This window comes from Dromiciops gliroides, chromosome 1 (assembly GCF_019393635.1).
Source record: "Dromiciops gliroides isolate mDroGli1 chromosome 1, mDroGli1.pri, whole genome shotgun sequence".
Taxonomy (NCBI): Eukaryota; Metazoa; Chordata; class Mammalia; order Microbiotheria; family Microbiotheriidae; genus Dromiciops; species Dromiciops gliroides.
In genome coordinates this window covers 243,620,703-243,638,848 of record NC_057861.1, presented here as the reverse complement: position 1 = coordinate 243,638,848, position 18,146 = coordinate 243,620,703, and the positions used below count along the sequence as shown (strand labels likewise).

General features: G+C 37.9%; 1 protein-coding gene across 1 annotated transcript; it reads right to left on the bottom strand.

The window, feature by feature from the left end:
* Positions 1–1,680: 1,680 nt before the first annotated feature.
* Positions 1,681–2,966, bottom strand: LOC122734366 (leucine carboxyl methyltransferase 1-like). The gene has a single exon (XM_043975132.1). It carries the CDS (start codon positions 2,904–2,906, stop codon positions 1,911–1,913), a length of 996 nt encoding a protein of 331 aa, XP_043831067.1. The 5' UTR covers positions 2,907–2,966; the 3' UTR covers positions 1,681–1,910.
* Positions 2,967–18,146: the final 15,180 nt, after the last annotated feature.

The following is an 18,146-nucleotide window of genomic DNA, read 5'->3' as shown; positions in this document are numbered from 1 at the left end:
ATTATGGGATACACTTCAGAGATTGATATTGTTACACAGTGAATAAGGTGCTATATAAATCAGGATATTAGGAACAGCCAAATCCTACATATGCTTGAAGAGCACTTACTAGTATATTGTCCTCTCAATGCGAATGAGTAACTCCCATTATTGTTAATAGCACTTGCTCATACAGGCATTGAGGAGAAAGAGCAGTACCCCCTTTTATTGGCTTCCATTTCCCTGTTCTTGGGTAAGTGCCAGCTCTTTGAAGTTTGAAGTAGAAATGCTGGCTTAAATTTATACCAAATCTCTCTATATCAAATCCTATGGGAGACCCAACAGCAACCATTTACAAGTATTTAAATAATGGGTAAAAAGTAAGGCTAATGTTGGAAGTGTTGAAGAGATATCATTATTTGTTGCCTTTCAAGTACAGAAAAATGCTGCTTTTCACTACTGTATTTAAAACTGTGCTTTAAGACCTGCTAAGTGTTTTTCACTATACCTGTTATCAAAAAGAACAGAAATTTCAAAAACCAGTTGCCTAATAAGAGCAAACAAAAAAAAAATCATTTCTCTTCCATGCAAAAGATTTTACAACCTGAGGACCTAGATGAAATTAGACTGACAACGTCAATTCTTTCCCTTATGGACAGCAATTCACATCAGTTCATCATTATACATAATTCAACATAGTTGACAGCCAGATGAAGACAAGTCATGGACTGATGCTATAGAGACTTAAATTGCTTTCTACTCCAAGAAAAGATGATTCCTTCAAGCCAAAATTTATGTTAGCAATGGAACAACCATGGTCATCAGGGCACTTGAATAGAAGCCCATCTGCAGAGATAGAGAGAAGGATAGATGCCTAATGTCAGGGTCACTCCCCTGCATCTGGTGCAATGGATCACTCAGAGCCAGAGGGTTTAAACAAACAGTCCTTTTACTAAAATCATATTCCAATACCCTCAGGTAGAAGCAATTCTCAAGGCAGTTTAAAAGCAGTCCAGAGGATAAAAACAAATAAAAGTTCTCTGTAAGAAGGTTAAAAAGCAATCAGCCGGGGAAGTTGCCTGGATGATGTCTCAGGAGCTTCCTGCTAAAGTCTCAAAAACTACTTTTATGTTCCCCTTGTTCAAAGACCCCATATCTGGGTCCCAGATCTATCTGCCCAGGGGCAAAGTTAACTCCACTGCCCCAGTTCTGCACCACAATTTCTTTGCCTGAAACAGTCCTGGTTGGTGATATTGTGGGACTATAGGGTTAGCTTATACCTATCCACTTCTCCCTATATCTGGGCCTACACCACCTGAATTGGAGGGGATTTTCAATAATAACAGTAATAGCTGACCTATGTGATGTTTAAAAATCTAATGTGTGGTCACCTTAAATTAGAAGCTTTAGCACCAGTCTTTGGGCATTAAGTATTTATTAAAGCATACCAGGTATTCATGTGGAGTTCAGAAAGTTAAGAAAAAGCCTATCTAGCCTAGAGTTCCAGCCTGGTCTTGTTCTGCCTCAAGTCCATGAGCCTGCTTCTACCATGAACTGCTCCAGCAAACTGAGTGTAGAATCTTCTTATAGGTCTGAAGCAAAGGGCGTCCTTACACACTGCTTCAAGCTGATTGGTTAGTGTCGTCCAAATCCATTAGTTCCTGGACTTGAGGGTGGTCTCCTGTTGAGTTCAATACCTTCTTTTTTTTTTCCCCAAGGCAATAGAGATTTATTAACACAATAAACCACCAGGAAACATCCCCAGAAATATGGGTTACTTGAGTCTTTTGGGAGAGTGGGAGTGTGGGTGACACTAAAGAGAGGGAGATGTGTACATGCAAGGTTTTCACTGCAGAAAGCTCTAAAGCATTTCTTCCATGGAAGGAGTGGTAGCTTTTGCTTCTGGTTCAACAACTTCCCTGAAGAAATTCTTAGTAGGTGATATCCTTGAGACCTAGGTTGTTTCCACCTTTTGTTGCCCAACAAAGACAGTAATGCTGCATAAGTTGCTCAAGAAGCTCCATTTCATCAAGGAATTCGAGTGATTCTATTCTGCTCACTTCATCTTGGGGTAGACTGCTATGTAATTCCATCATGTCAACGGCAAAAGCTTTCTCCCATCCATTTAACAACAGACGTTGTTTCTGAGAGTCTAAAGATTTGCAAGTTTCAACTCCAGCCAGGTCACACTGCCGCCTTCGAAGATTCTCAACCATGATCTGCCCAAACTTATCGTCCATATTAACCTGTTCGTAGTTTATGAACATCGCTGTTTCAAAGGTGTTGGCTGCCCATTTTAAAAGACTTGCTGACTGCTCCGGTGTCATGTAAATCAGTACACATTCTGCTATCAGCAGAGTTGGTAATTGTGTATTCATGTTACATTTCTTTAGTTTCTCTTCCATGCTGTTTAAGTCTCTGAGATCTGCTCCCACAATGGCAAATCTATTTGAATCCAAGATATGTCCATCTAGTATAAAAGATTCTTCTGAATGTAATTCCTGGATTGGTTTTGATAGAGAAGATTTGGCTTTGATATTATATAGTTTTCTTGTGACTATCATTGGAAAGTCAATTTCAAAATATTTTTTTGGAAGAAGATTTTCATCCTTTAATTTCCAGAACGTAGTATCCATACCAGCACCAAGATTTATAACTTGACAATTGCATTCTGTCTTCTTTAGGAAAGCCTTTAGCAGCTGAGTGACACCATGAACCTGAGCAAAGTACCCTCTGTTAATTTCAGGAGCCTTCCTTTCTTTTGACAGCCTCACAAAATACTGAATATAAGGGTCATGCCAGTAGCCAACACTTACAGCAAACCTCTTGCACAGGGAGGCATCATCACAGGTGCCGCGCACGCCCTCATCCCCTGTGTCGCTGTCTGTGTTGGAGACATGGGGCTCCCGGAGACTACGGGAGGCCATGGGAGGCTCCAGTTCTGTCTCCGCATTAGACTCCAGGGTGGGCTTCAAGGCGCGCTCACCGAGGCACGCTTCGGGGTGGGTACATGGACTCCCAAACCGGGATAAACAGGTGGGGAAGAAGGGCTGGCCAGGACTGGGAGTTCAATACCTTCTTAAGGACAGGCCAGGTGTGGTTACAATCTAATTAACTTTAAGTAGGCTAATCAGCAAAGTCAATCACTCTCACTTAATTCAATCAGTTTGGATTTATCTCTAGGTGGGGCCTTTGAGTATCTGCCAAATCCCATTATTTTCTCACACGTATAATATGGTACTTACATTAACTTATGACATTTTTAAACCATCCCTTGAAAAATAAGCTTTTGCTAAAGTTGTCACTATTAAAATCCATTTAGGATATACAGAATATACTTTGGACCAAATCTAAGGTAGAGAGAAGCAAAGAAGGAGCAAAAGGAAAATCCTAGAAATAAAGACTCTCTATAATCCCACAAATGAGTTCCTTACATGTAAAATAAAGGAGGGGGAAAAAACAAAAATTCCCTAGAATGAAATAGAATGGAATGGAAATTGTGTTATGAAACAACAACATTGCAAAAGAATTTAATTAGAATCAGGCCTTGTATTTTGTATTATTTACTGAGAAAGCCTCGTCTATACTGTGTGGTCCTTCTATTATAGGACTAAGTTTACATTCCAGGTTAACTAGGTAGAGAGCAGCAGTAGGTCTTCCTTGGGAAAATTACCTGCATCCAGGATTAAGGTATACAAATCACACATATGGTATTACTCACCAAGTGTATTGAATTCCGTGTTTGAGCCCTACCTGATGCTTTTGAATTTTATTGCTTTGAACATTTCAGAAGGGCTAAATTAAACTTATTATTCCCCTCCCATGAAAGTCTATGAAGAATGTCTTTAAGGATCTTTCTTTATGATATTGAGAGAATGAATCAACTCCCTGAAAATGTCATCCCTATTTATCTCTTAGCCACAATCATGAACTTTTAGAGTTTGTATAGCACACACATGAAGTACCAGAGTTGGATGGCAATCAGAATATTTCTTTCACTGTTTAGGAAACATAGACCTTTACACAGTGCCTGGTACATAGTAAATACTGAATAAATGCTTGTTGACTGAATGTCTTTACTGAGAAGATAATAGAAAGTTATAATAATGTTGCAGTTTATTTTTGGTTTATGTTTGTTAATTGTTGAACTTTTATTTAGCTTCATATAGGCATTTATTACATGGTATATATCATATCTCCTTACATTGACAGTAAAAAGAGGACAGGGAAGAAATTGTAAGGAAATGCAGTTATGCAGTAAACATATATATGTGCATATATAAAAATATGTGTATACATATGTGTGCATATATACATATATTTAAATGCACATCTTTGACATTTAAATAAAGTAATTGATTTATTCGATATGAAACCTCTTTTTGACAAAATATTTCTCCTTTATCAATTTTTTAAACTCAAATGGATCTGCAATTCATTTTATTGAGGCAGTTTGGTGACACAGTAGATTTCATAGTGAAGACCTGATTTTGAAATTTGTCTTAGTTCAATTATAGTCACTAGTTGTGTGAGCCTGGGCTAATCAGCATTAGTTTTCTTATCTATAAAATGAGTATAATTGCATCTACCACATAGGATTGTTGGTTGTTTTGAGAACTAAAGGAGATCACACACACACACACACACACACACACACACACACATATATATGTATGTGTGTATGTGCATATATGTATATATGTGTATATGTATGGAAGGACTTGCATGAACTGATGCTGAGTAAAATGAGAAGAACCAGGAAAACATTGTACACAGTATCAACAACATTGTGCGTTGATCAACTGTGATAGACTTGACTCTTCTCAGCTGTACAATGGTCCAAGATAGTTCCAAAGGATTCATGATGGAAAATGCTCTCCAAATCCAGAAGGACAAAAAAAAGAACTATGGAATCTAGATGCAGATTGAACCATACTATCTCTAATTTTTTTTGTTTTTCTTTTTTTTAGGTTTTTCCTTTTTGCTTTTTGTTCTTCTAGCACAGCATGACTAATGCAGAAATATGTTTAATGAGATTGTGCATATATAACCTATATCAGATTGCTTGCTGTCTTGGGGAGGGGGGAAGGAGGAGAGGGAGGGAGAAGAAAATTGAAACTAGAAATCTTATAAAAACAAATGTTGCAAACAAAAAAGAACTCTAGTCTAGCAATTAAATAAATTCATTTTTAGATATCAGAAATAAGAAAAAAATAGAAGTGTGAATATCTGAAAAAAAGAAAGAAAGAAAGAAAGATCAGGCAAGGCTTTCTCAGCGGGAGCCTCTGGGAGTCCCAAAACCCTATTATTTTCTCACATATCCCTTTGTCAACCTTAAAGGTCTACATATATTTTAGGTATTATTATTAATGTTATTATTCTTTTTAGTCATGTACATTATAACCCATCCATTCCTCCAATCAACTAAGACTTGCTACATCCTCCTGTAATTTGTCTTGGTCCTATAGGGAATCTGTCTCACTTTTTATTGTTATATCAAGTATACCAGTGGAACACACATGTCATCCAAGGGTTATCATTCTTTCCCATGACATTTTCTACCTTTTTTGATCATATATTTCTTTGAGGGCATCCTTTACTTTGGATCTTCTTCTTAATTCCTTTACTGTTATATTTTGCAAACAGTTCTTGCTCACCATGCACCTCTCCTTTGATCTTGGATACTCATTTGAACTCTTCAAAGATTTTTCCAGTTACAGAGGCCTAAGAAACCACTTCTGGCCCCCTCTCCTCAACCCTGATCCCTAATGCCTCCTCCCCACTGCTTCCTTTTATACTATATATATCGTGTATGTACACTTTTTTGCAAGCTGTCTTCCTCATTAGAATGTAAGATCCTTTAGAGCAGGGACCATGTTTTCTGTCTTTCTTTGTGACCTTAATGCTTCTCACTGTGCCTGGCATGTAGTAAACATTCAATAAATACTTGCTGACTCACTGTCTGATAAAACAATAACAGCAGATATGGTATTTAAAAGATGATCATCTGTTTCAAGTAGAAGTCTGGGAACATTAGAAGAGATCTGTAATTCCTTATAAGTAATCTGGTCTTCTTTCCTCTTTGTGTATAATTCATTTGTCTTTTGAAGACTATCTGCATGAATGCTCTAATAAATAAGCCATATAGGTTGTTATTAATAATTGTTTGTCATAGTCTGGATAATATGTTTTCTTTACCCAGAAAGAAAAAACACCATGAAGTAACTGCATGAATACATCAGTATACAGAGAAACTACAGCATTTTGCACCACATTCTTAGTGAGGGATTCTGGAAGGACATAAGATATACATACACGATGAGGAAATAAATGGGTATTGAAATATATGAAGAATAGTGTCAAGGATATGATGGAAGGAAAGAAGATAATGGAACACTAAAGAAAACCAAAAGGAGATGTGCAATGCAACATAATAATCATAGGGACAATAGAATATGTAAATCAATGTACAAAATCAACATATACCTGTTGCCTACTATGTGCACAGAATTATGGTAGGTGTTGATGATGGGAAAACAAAAAATTCTCTTAAGGACAGTATATGGTATTGAGAGGGTATCACATGTATTCCCATAATTTGAAGAGAGAAAGTATGCTACAAATGAGAAAGAGGAATGTATCAGGGAAGACTTCCTAGAGGAGGTGATACCTGAGCAGAGCCTAGAAAGAAGAGAAGGATACTGAGATGTAGAAGGAGGGCAGCATGAGCACCTATGTTCATCTATAACATGACAAACATAGGTTTTCATTCAATCTACATTGTTAGTTCTTGAGGATAGTACAATGTCATTTCTCTCCAAGGAGTCCAATTCACTAAATTGAATTATTAATAATAATGAGCTAAATTTCAAGTCAATGATTAGTGGAAATCATATATGAAAAGTTAAATGTCATTCTCTATTCCTGTGTCTCTAACAAAAATAAAATTGTCCACAATTCATTGGTATTTGATATACTTTGATGATTTAACTCACCTCTGGCAAATTTAACTAGATCAATATTTGCATGATTTAAGTTTATCTTAATTGGGTATCCTGAGACTTACTGCAGGGGGAATATTCTCAGGATGTGCCAATGAACACCTCCATCCGTTTTCTGTTCTAAAAATTGTATCCAAAGGCAAATTTTCCAACTGTTCATTTTCTCCATTGATAATCACGTTCAGTATTGAAATGCATTACTTCCAAATGTGTATTACCCTAAAAAGCAAGCCAACTGATATTATGGTCAAGGAGATCTAAGAGTTAGCAAAGCTAATACTGCACCCTGAAATACCAGAAGGCCTATTTAAGATCATTCCTTTTTAATGCGATGTGTCTTCACATTGCCCAAAATGAGACTAGGTTTAAATTTAAATGCTCTCTATGGTTGGTCAGAACCTCATTCTTTGTGTCAGGGATATCACTCAAGCTCTGATTAGCTTAAGGGCACAAAGAATCATGCTGGGGGTTTAACCAGCAGTGAACATTTGTCCCATCATGAAGCTGATTAAAGCCACAGCCAAGACTCTAATCTTTAGCCTTTACAGAAACCCTAGAATTGATTGAGCAAACTGGCTTGCATATCTAACAAAATTTCAGAGCATGACTGAACCCCTAAAAATTTACTTTAATGGGGCTTTTATGATGATGATCATCACAAAGGGAAAACCAGTCATATGGCAATGGAAATAGGAGGTAATCACCTGGGAGTAGGCCAGGCAGGGAAGGATTCAAAGGTCCCAGGTAGTTTGATGCCAAGATGAATGGCTAAAGTTCACCTACACCTGGAAATCAAGCTTTATTGCTATTGCTAGATAGAAAGGGACCTTTTAGGGACCACATTAATAGCAGATAGGTATGGGCTGGAGATGGTAGCTTCTGAAATAGGAATATCCCAGTGTACCCACATGCTGTACTTTTCACACTTAACCAAGGTTACACAAATAGGACAATGTATATTTTTGTGTCTAACCTCAAATGTGTATGTAGATGTGAATTTGAGAGATAGCAGTTTGTAGCGAACAAAGTGCTGAGTTTGGAATCAAGCAAGTCAATACCTCTAACACTGCTAGGTATGAGATTTCTCCCAGCCTCAATTTCCTCATCTGTAAAATAAGAATAATGCTATTTTATGCTACCTACCTTTACAGAGTTGTTGCGAGATAAGCTTTAGTATCATAGCATCACATATTTAGAACTGGAAGGCGTTTTAGAGGCCATCCAGTCCAGCCGTCTCATTTTACAAATGAGGAAACAGGTCTAGAAGAGCTGGTTGCCTTAGTGATTTTTTTTTTGGTGAGGCAATTGGGGTAAAGTGACTTGCCCAGGGTCACACAGCTAGTAATTGTTATTTGAACTCAGGTCCTCCTGAATCCAGGACCTGGTGCACCACTTAGCTGCCCTGCCTTAGTGATTTTTTAATCCTTGAAATATAAATATGAGTAATTATTGGGACTTGACTTATCAAGTCCCAAAGCTCCACTTCAAGACTAAGAGTATTCCAGAGAAGTTCTTTTCCTTCCCACTTAGTGGAAACTAATATTTTTTGTTGTTCTTGTTCAGTTGTTCTAGTTGTGTCTGACTCTTCATGACCTCTTTTGGGGTTTTCTTGGCGAAGATACTGGAATGGTTGACCATTTCTTTCTCCAGCTCATTTTATAGATGAGGAACTGAGGCAAACAGGGTTAAGTGACTCACTGTCTTCTAAACAACATTTTTGCTATCAGCTTCTGAGTTTGGTTTTAGTTTTATTTTTAAAGGCACCAGTGTCCCTGCATGGTTAATGTAAGGATGGCTGCCATACCACAGAGTGAGAGAGATCCCCCAAGTAGCCAAAGACTTGAGGCTCAAAGGAAGCCAAAACTCCCCAGAGATAAACAGTCTATCAGACAGATATTCCTTCAGTGGGAGACATATTTCTGTTTGAAATCCACATGTTTTTTTTTCCTGTTTCTAATCAGTGCTTTAGTTCTCTCTATTAGGAGGGGGAAAAATGAAAGAGTTTCCAGAGCAATCGTGTCTCCCTGCCTTTGACATTTTCACTCTAATGCAAAGCTTATCTGGTTCTCTCTGAAGGTTTCTCATTGAGTTTATCTGCCTGATACATTTAACAGTTTCTGATCTGATTATTGTTATTTGTACACTTCTGGGAGTCTTTTAATCTCTAAGGGTGGAGATCCATTGTAAAGGTCTGTAGCTTGTGAATACCATATTCTGGGGAAAAAAGAAAAAGAAAGAAAAAAAGGGAAAAAAAATTAACTTCCAAGAGAAATGAGTCACACCTCATCCCCTTTAACCTTTAGCTGCCTTTGAAAAGGTTTTCATCCTGTGTTGTGTCCTCTAATCTACTAATTAGTCAGGAGACACTTTTATTGAAAACTAGAAATTAGGAGCCTTCAGGAGAACACAGACTAGAGTCAGGAACTCCATTCCCAATTCATCTACATACTTTGAGAAAGTTTGGCTGTGCAGATCATTTCAGGTAGGTTGATATGAAAGTATAAGCCACACTGAGGTATTTGGGGGGCTGACCTAATAAGATTTCCAGCCATGCAACAAAGCAAATGATGCAAGAAAGACTGTATAAAATAATTTCATTGAAATTGTTTTACCCGATCCAGACAAAAGAAAGGCAAAGGGGCAAACTGATTCTGATGAGACTGCTTTGATAAATCCCTCCCTTGGGTGCAGTACACAGGCATTATTCAAATGGTTGATCCTGCAAGACTCCCCTTCTTGTTTCTAACTGCCTTTTGGGAATATATTCGGCTTCATTGCTACAGCCACAGAAGGGCTTCAGGGGAATGTTTTACTTGTACAAGTTTACTATCAGCAGAAAAAGGGAAAGAAAGCAGGCAGAAAGATGAAAACACCATTAGGTCCAGCACAGGTCTTAAATCCAAGAAGGGCGAAATGGGTTTTGCAAACACAGAAGGCATGATGGGGGAAAAGAGCACTGAAAATTCCCTTGGGGCATTCAAATAGTATTTTTATGTGGAAAGAATAGATTGTGTCCTCAGGGTAAATATGATCTGTTACTTCTTGAGCTGTCTTCCTTATAGCTGATTATCTGCTTCTTCCTCTTCCCACTTGCTGTCTCTAAAGGATAATAATATCTAACATTTATATAGAATTTAAGATTTGAAGAGTGTTTTACATGTGTTATTCCATTTGTATCTCACAATAATCCCGATAATTAGGTGTTATTTTTATCCCTCTTTTACAGGTGAGGAAACTGAGACAGGAATCAAGTGACTTACCCAGGATCACACAGCTAATAAATACCTGAGGTCAGATTTGGACTCAGGAAGATGAGTTTTCCTGACTCCAGAGTGCTAACTCTACCCCCTGTGCCACTTAGCTTCCCCTCAATTCAGATATTATGATTTTACATACGTACTTGAAGTTCATATCAACCAACCAATAAACATTTATTAAGTGCCTACTATGTGCCAGGAACTTTGTTAAATGCCGCAATAGAAATGAGGTTTGTTTGGTTAGACCCCAGTAGGCAGAACTAAAAACTAGTTGGCAGTTGCAAATAGATAATTTAGGCTTGATGTAAGGCAAAAACTTCTCAACAATTAAAGCTATCCAAAAATGAATTGGATCCTCAGGGAATTAGTGAATTCATTCTCATTGGAGGTCTTTAAGCAAAATGGATCCGCGACCATTTATTTGGCATTTTGAAGTAAGGATTCATTTTTAGACATGGGTTGAATTGAATGGTTGCTGAAGCCATTCCAACTTTGAAGATCTGTTATTGTTTAACTTGTCAGGAAGGCCTTTAGATGTCCTTCCCATTTGGAAACTATGAGATTATAAAACTGCTGTGAAAATTCCTACTGTTTCCTATGCAGTGTACCTAAAAGCAGTGAGGAAAGACCAAAGTGAGGACCAGGCACATACTCTCAATGTCTTTGCTGTCTTTGACAGTGTTAATCACCCTTTTCTTCTGGATACTCTCTCTTATATCTCCCGATTTTCTACTATCTCTCTGACTGCTCCTTCGCAGTATCCTTTGCTGGATCTTGATCCAGAGCATTCTCATTAACTGTGGCTGCCCTGAAGGATCTGTCTGTCTCTGCCCCTCTTCAATGTTCCCTCCATACTATCTCTCTTCGTGAGATTAACAACTCTCATGGATTCCATGATCATCCCTATGCAAATGACTCTCAAATATATTTATCCAGCCCTAATCTACATCCTGACTTCAGGGCTTGCATCAACAATTGATATTTCTAACTGGATATCCTATAGACATCTTAAACTCAAAATGTCCAAAAGAAAACTCATTATCTTTCCAAAAAAAATTCTTCTTCCTAACCTCCCTGTTACTTCAACCTCGGTGTTATACTTGACTCCTTTCTCTACCATACCACCTCCCCATGCCCCGCGAGTTATAATATATACACACATATGTATATATTTTTGCACATATGTATATGCATATATGTGTGTATTTATACTTGCATACCAAATATTAAAATCTATTGCCAAGTTCTTGTCAGATTTCCCTTTGTAACCCCTCTTGAATATATGAGAGTACTGGCCCTCATCCTGCTTGGATTATTACAATGGCCTGCTGGTTGGTCTCCCTTCCCTAAGTTTCTTCCTCACTCCAGTCCATCTTCTATTCAGATGCCAAAGTCATCTTTTTAAAGCCAAGTCTGATTATGTTACTCTCCTACTCAATAAACTCCAGTGGCTCTCTGTTACTTCAAGGATCAAAGATAAAACCCTCCATTTGTCTTTTAAAGCCCTTCAAAAAGGATCAGAATCTTCCTTTGCATTCCAGCATTTCAGCATCTAGATTTGTAGCCAGTGAAGTATTGATGCTTAGAGGAGCAAGAAATGACCTTTAGGAATGACCTTCTGGTCCCCAGCTAACTCATCTGCTGCCTCTGAACATGAACTTGGTGAGCCCAATGTTATATATGAACCGAATCTAAATTGAGTCTACTCTCTCCAGAGAAGAAAGCTATTAGAGGAAATGTGTGTGCTTTATTCTTGCTATATCTTCAAATAAATATGCCTTTGTAAAGCAATTGATGTTAAGTAGTTATGTGGAACTGAGGCACTAGTCACTGGCCCCTAGACTCAACATGAGCAGGAGAGAAGAGAGGCAATGCCCAAAGCACTCAGGCAATGTGGGGAGCCTGAGGAAGGAGATATCATGTGTAAGATCCACTTCTAGGTCATGTGAACAACAAGATGGAGGACTAGACATTATCTCTGATTCCCACAGCCTCTCAGAGATCTCCAAAACAGAAATTATGTTCTAAAGAGAAAGCAATTTCAGCTCTCTCCATGATCTAGGATACCTAGAATCCAAACAATGAACTCAGTGACCCTAAGTTCACCCAGCATCCCTCCCTCACTTCTCATATTACCCGAAGGGAGGGTGCACTAGTAAAGAAAAGGATACAACACAGGCAAACAACCCCCTCCCCTGCCCTTATACCCTATACCCTGTCCCTCTTTCTAGTTGCATGGAGAACCCAGCTCCAGGCTTCAGAACTTACCTTGTCCTTAATAGCCAGCCAGGTGGTCACAGCTTCTCAAGAGCAAAACCTTTTGAGGGGCTACAACTCTATAACACCAGTGCAGCAAAGCTCTGAACTGCCTGTGCTAGGCCAAAAAACTAGGAAATGGACAGAGTAGTACAAGACAACAGGAGAGGATACAGAGGGTATGGGGTGGGTAGTAGTTATGTAGCACTTTATTAAGCCTGAAAAAGCATAACATCTAGCTGGAGCCAGTTCTGATCATACAAAAGTCACTTTGAACAGATCCCTATGCTAGTGAACCATGAATTACCCAACATAGGAAGATGCTGAGAGTCTCTGATATCCAGCCCCCAAGGAAACCACAGTTAGAGAGGAGGTAGTAAGAAAATGAACAATATAGGGAAATAAGGAAAAGGCAGGGGTGAGGGGACTGGAATTACCAAAGATTTCTGAAGGAATAAAACTCAAAGACCTCAAATATAAGTAGATAGATCAATAAGAAAAACACTATACCAGAAGGCAGAGTGATCTTCAGATCTAGTAAATGAGTTTAGGCATCTATACTTCAAAACAAAGAAAAAATATTCAATACTTGATAAGACAGAGGACCTTGTAAAATTTGAGGAGAACACAGGAACCACAACATGCTGACCCTGAGTGGTTCAAAACAAAAATGAGAATTATGAGAGCAAAATATATGGCCTACACAGAATGTAAGCTTCTTCAGGAGAGGCATTTTGTTGGTTTGTTTGTTTTGGTTTTTGGTATACTCAGGTTTAACACAGTACCTACTAACCAAGTAAGCTTAATAAATGCTTATCAACTTGACTTGGGTTTAATGAACAGTATTATATACCACCCCCTCAATTTCATGTTTCCTTTTATTTTCCCCTCTATCCATAAACTGATAACTTTCCCCTAGTCTTCAAATAACATATATAATAGTGTGTTTTATGGTTGTATGAGCATGATTGCTTTACTAGACTGGAATTTAGCTCCATGAAACAGGTACCAAGTCTTACCTTAATTCTATATGCCCTTATGTCTTACACAGCAGAAACTTAGTAAGCATTTCTTGAGTATATACTTTTTGATTGTTTTTGTGGAAATCTGTGTTTGTGGAGGAACTCAGGAGAAATGGGTCACATTAGAAACATTAATGGAGACATATTGGTTGAGGACAAGCCCATTTGGTAATGTCACTTCACAGGCACAAGGTAGCCTTGTGTGAGCTACCGTATTGACAATGTGTGACAAATCCAGTGGAACATATTTTCAATGTTGGCTCTGTGTTCTACTCTGGAGTATTTGTGATTAGTCAGAGGCTTTCTTCCTTTGAATGTAATGATATGGAAGAGTAGAAAAAAGAGGGGATGAGTAGAAGTAGAAGGATATTTGAAGGGAAGGGAAGGGAAAGGAAAGGAAGAAGAAGGGACTAAGCATTTGTATAGAGCCTATCATGTGTCAGGCACTCTAAGTGCTTATTACTATTATCTCTTTGATTTTCACAACTGTTCAAGGTAGATGCTGTTATTATCCCCATTTTGCAGTTAAGGAAATGGAGACAAATGGAAGTTAAATGACTTACTAAAGATCACACAGCTAGCAAGTGTCTGAGACTAGATTTGAACTTGTCTTCCTGCCTCAAGGCCCAACACTATCCACTGAGCTGCCATCCTCTTTGAGAGTGGTGAATGTTGGTAATCATAAATGAGGCCAATACAACAGGCTAAATGGAAATTTAGTGAACCAAATGATCTTAGTAAATCATTTCCAAACAATCTAGCAGTAGCAAAGTTACTGAAAGGCAAGAATTGATTTGTTTTTGTCTTTATATTCATAATACTTAGGCAAATTCCTTAAAAATAATAGGGACCTAAAATACATATTTGTTTAATTAAATCGAATTGAAAATTATTCGGCTAAAGCCATTCTCTCTCATTTTCTTTGGAAATTATGTCAAATGGCATCTCTCTAGGTTTTGGGGGAGTTCTTTCATGTACCTGTGAAGATCCAAATACCTATTCCCCACTTCATTCTGATACATGTCTATTAAATGTTCAATGTGTATAGAGCACTATGGTAGGTCCTGGGATTGACACCAAGCTTTAATTAATGTTTGTGCCCACAAGTAACCTGTAGTTTGGTATGGTGGAAGAGCTCATTAGATAAAGGAACCATGATGGAAGGAGATTGGTGTATCCTTCTCTCTGAATACCTTTTGATAATGGGCCCTGACTGTGAATCACAGAGTTTATGTTAGGATAACTTTATGTGCCTTTGTCACTCCTGAGCACACAGAATCTCTGGATCTATGTGGACCACAGAGACCTTTATTCTTTTTTTGGGGTGGGGGGAGGCAGTGAGGGTTAAGCCCAGGGTCACACAGCTAGTAAGTGTCAAATGTTTAAGGTTGGATTTTAACTCAGGTCCTCCTAAATTCAGGGCCAGTGCTTTATCTACTGTACCACCTAGCTGCCCCCGCCCCGACCTTTATTCTAATCTCTTCTGGAACACACATCCCTTCTTACACCATCCCCAGCAAATGGTCATCCAGGCTTTGTGTAGAGCCCTCTTGGATGATGTAAGCTGCTATCTCCAGAGACAGCATATTTCAATTTTCAGATGGCTCTAATTTTTAGCAGGTTTTCCTTATAAAAACCAGAACTTGCTTCTCTGTTACCTCAATCCATTTCTCCACAGTTTTCTCTCTCTTGTGTTTCAGGGAATTACTTTAGCTGTTTTTAGCTGAAAAAAACCTGTAGCTACCCTAACCCCTTGAAAGTCCACTGTGGAAAAGTTTTCCATTTGTAATTAAACAAAGAGGTTCCTGCCTATCAAATATTCATAAGAATAATGTTGTACATATGTGCCTTTTATCATGGAAATAAAAGTGATTAACAGGGACAAACACATGCAGTCAGTCTTTTCTAGGGGAATGATATGTCAGTTATTTGTAGTACTATTTTATGACTTTTTAGAGAGAGAGAGAGAGAGACAGAGACAGAGACAGAGACAAAGACAGAGACAGAGACAGAGACAGAGACAGAGACACTGTCCTTTTTCTTCAAGGTAGCCAATGAAAAGAATAATTCTTGCCCAAGAATGCTTCTCCACCTTTCTTCAGCAACTGTTGTCAAGTAACAGAGTTTCATTATTAAAATCATAACCAATTTTGCTAATGACAACCCCTCCAGGTAGGTTATAGGGCATGCATTCTAAATGAATTGTCACCTAAGTCCTAAATAGTCAAGTTGAGGCCCTGTAGGCCTGTGCTTGATGATTTAGTACAAAGCTCCCTTACCGTACAACAAGAGTCAATAGCTCAGACATCTGTAAGAGCCTTAGTGAGGCCAAGGAGACTGAGGGATTTTAATTTGTGTGTATCCTCCAATGAGTTACATTTCAGAAAGCACATTGTTTCCTAAAACACATTCCTCCAGATCTGTATTTCACAAAATCAAAGAAGTGTTCTGTTAGCAGTGGGGTAACATAGTCTTGGTTACTAAGATTGGAAAAGATTCATTAAATCATTCAGTTTTACCTCCAGGTAGTACTTTTTTTTTAGATGTCCAAAAAAAGCATTTTGTCTCCTTGTTTTCTTACAATTTTGTGAGCATTTTTTTTGTCACAACATGTGTAGAAAAGGCTTAAAATGGAGTTAGCTCTCTATCATTGTTGAAGGAAAAAATAATACATAGATAACTTTTCCACTAAAACCTCCTGAAAAAAAAATGTCTCCCAGTTACTATTACTTAGTAGAACTGACAAAATTGATTTTCTCATCTCATTTCCCTGTCCATTCTCGGGCAAATGTAGTGACAATCTGAAAAATGTTCCCAGGAGGGCAGCTAGGTGGCACAGTGGATAAAGCACTGGCTCTGGATTCCGGAGGACCTGAGTTCAAATCCAGCCTCAGACACTTGACACTTCCTAGGTGTGTGACCCTGAGCAAGTCACTTAAGCCTCATTTCCCCACCCTCCCCCCAAAAAAAAATGTTCCCAAGTAGACTGTGAAGTGAAATAAGAAGGAAAGAGCTTGGATAATTGTTTTTCAATGGATCACCTTACACTATAAAATAAAGAATCAACCTTTTGTAGAGGAAAACATTTATAGAGAATAATGAGCAAAGAATTAAGCCAAATGATGTGAGCCTCCCTTTTATTTTTTTCATGGCTACTTTCCTGCTGTTTCCCTGCCATCACTGAGTCAGTCTCTCATCTGGCCATCTTTTGTTCCTCTACATCCCAATTCACAAAATCCCAAAGCTAGAAGAGAATTCAGAGGCTATCTAGTCCAGTCTTTGCCTAGACAAAAATGCCCTCCAAAAATATATCTAACTAGTGGTTATCTAGACCTCCTGGGAGTTAGAATGCATTACCTCCTAAGGCAACCTATTCCATTTTAGGAAGTTTTCTTTTACAATCTACCAAAATCTGCCCCTTTGCAACTTCTTACCATTTTTTTCCCTTCCATCTATTTGATTTAATTGATATGTTTTGTTTTTTAAATTACAAGTATGTACAGATTATTCCTAATTCATGAGAGGTCTTTTTTAACTAAGTAAAACTAATAGTACAGTGACTTTATTTGAAAGCACATTAAATGCTCCATATCTATAATACCATCCACCTGTCTTTAAAAAAAAAAAACTATAACAGAAATCTCTTTTTCCCTCCTACTTTCCACTAGGGGAAAAATTCTTCTAACAAATATGCACAATTAAGCAAAACAAATCCCCTCAATGACTGTATGCAAAATATCTACTTTTCATTCTGAAACTGAAATCTATCAACTCTCTGTTATTGGTACCATGTTTCATCATTGATCTTCTGGAATCATGGGTGATCATCGTATTGATCATAATTCCTACAGTTTCAAAGTATGTTTCAACAGTGTTGCTATGCTACTACTTGCTCTGTTTCTGCCCATTTCATTCTGCAGCTTATAAAAGTCCTTAAAATATTTATTTTTATAATATCAATGTTATGGTATAAATTGTTCTGGTTTTACTTAATGCCATCTCTCAGAGTTCTCCGGGGACACTTCCTAAAATAGGATTAGAGACAAAAGCAATAATTTCATTGGCTTTGTCTATGTCAATGCAGGGTCATACTGAATATTTATGGTCTTAGAAATTTGCCTAGAACACTGAGAGGTTAAGTGAGTTACCCAGTGTCATGCAAACAATGTCTTGCCAGTGTAGGACTTGAACCCACATCTTCCTAGTATTAAGTGCAGTTTTTTTATCCACAATACCAGCCCATGTTAACTTTTGCATACTAATCCATTAAATGCTTGAAGACAGCTATTGTCTCCCCTCTGGTTTTCTTGTCTTTAAACCAAATCTCCCTAATTCCTTCAATCTTTGTGCCATATGATGTCCAGAATCTTCACTGAAACACCTTTATCTGATATTAACCTCTTATCATTCCATCCCTCCTTATATCTCATTCTATGTAAACCTATTCCTCATCTTCACTGTGACCACCAGTCCCTCCATTCCTCAGTACTTTCTCAGGTTGATGTAAGTTACTATCGCTTTAAGGGTATTTTCATAAAGAGCAGTTTAGTGCTGAAAAGGGACGAAAATATACTTTTGTGTAAAGAAAATTATTTAAGTTAAATGTTTTTTGTTTGTTTGTTTGTTTGTTT

Excerpts from the sequence above, each read along its gene's own strand:
- LOC122734366 (XM_043975132.1), bottom strand. The coding sequence starts at position 2,906 with ATGGCCTCCCGTAGTCTCCGGGAGCCCCATGTCTCCAACACAGACAGC.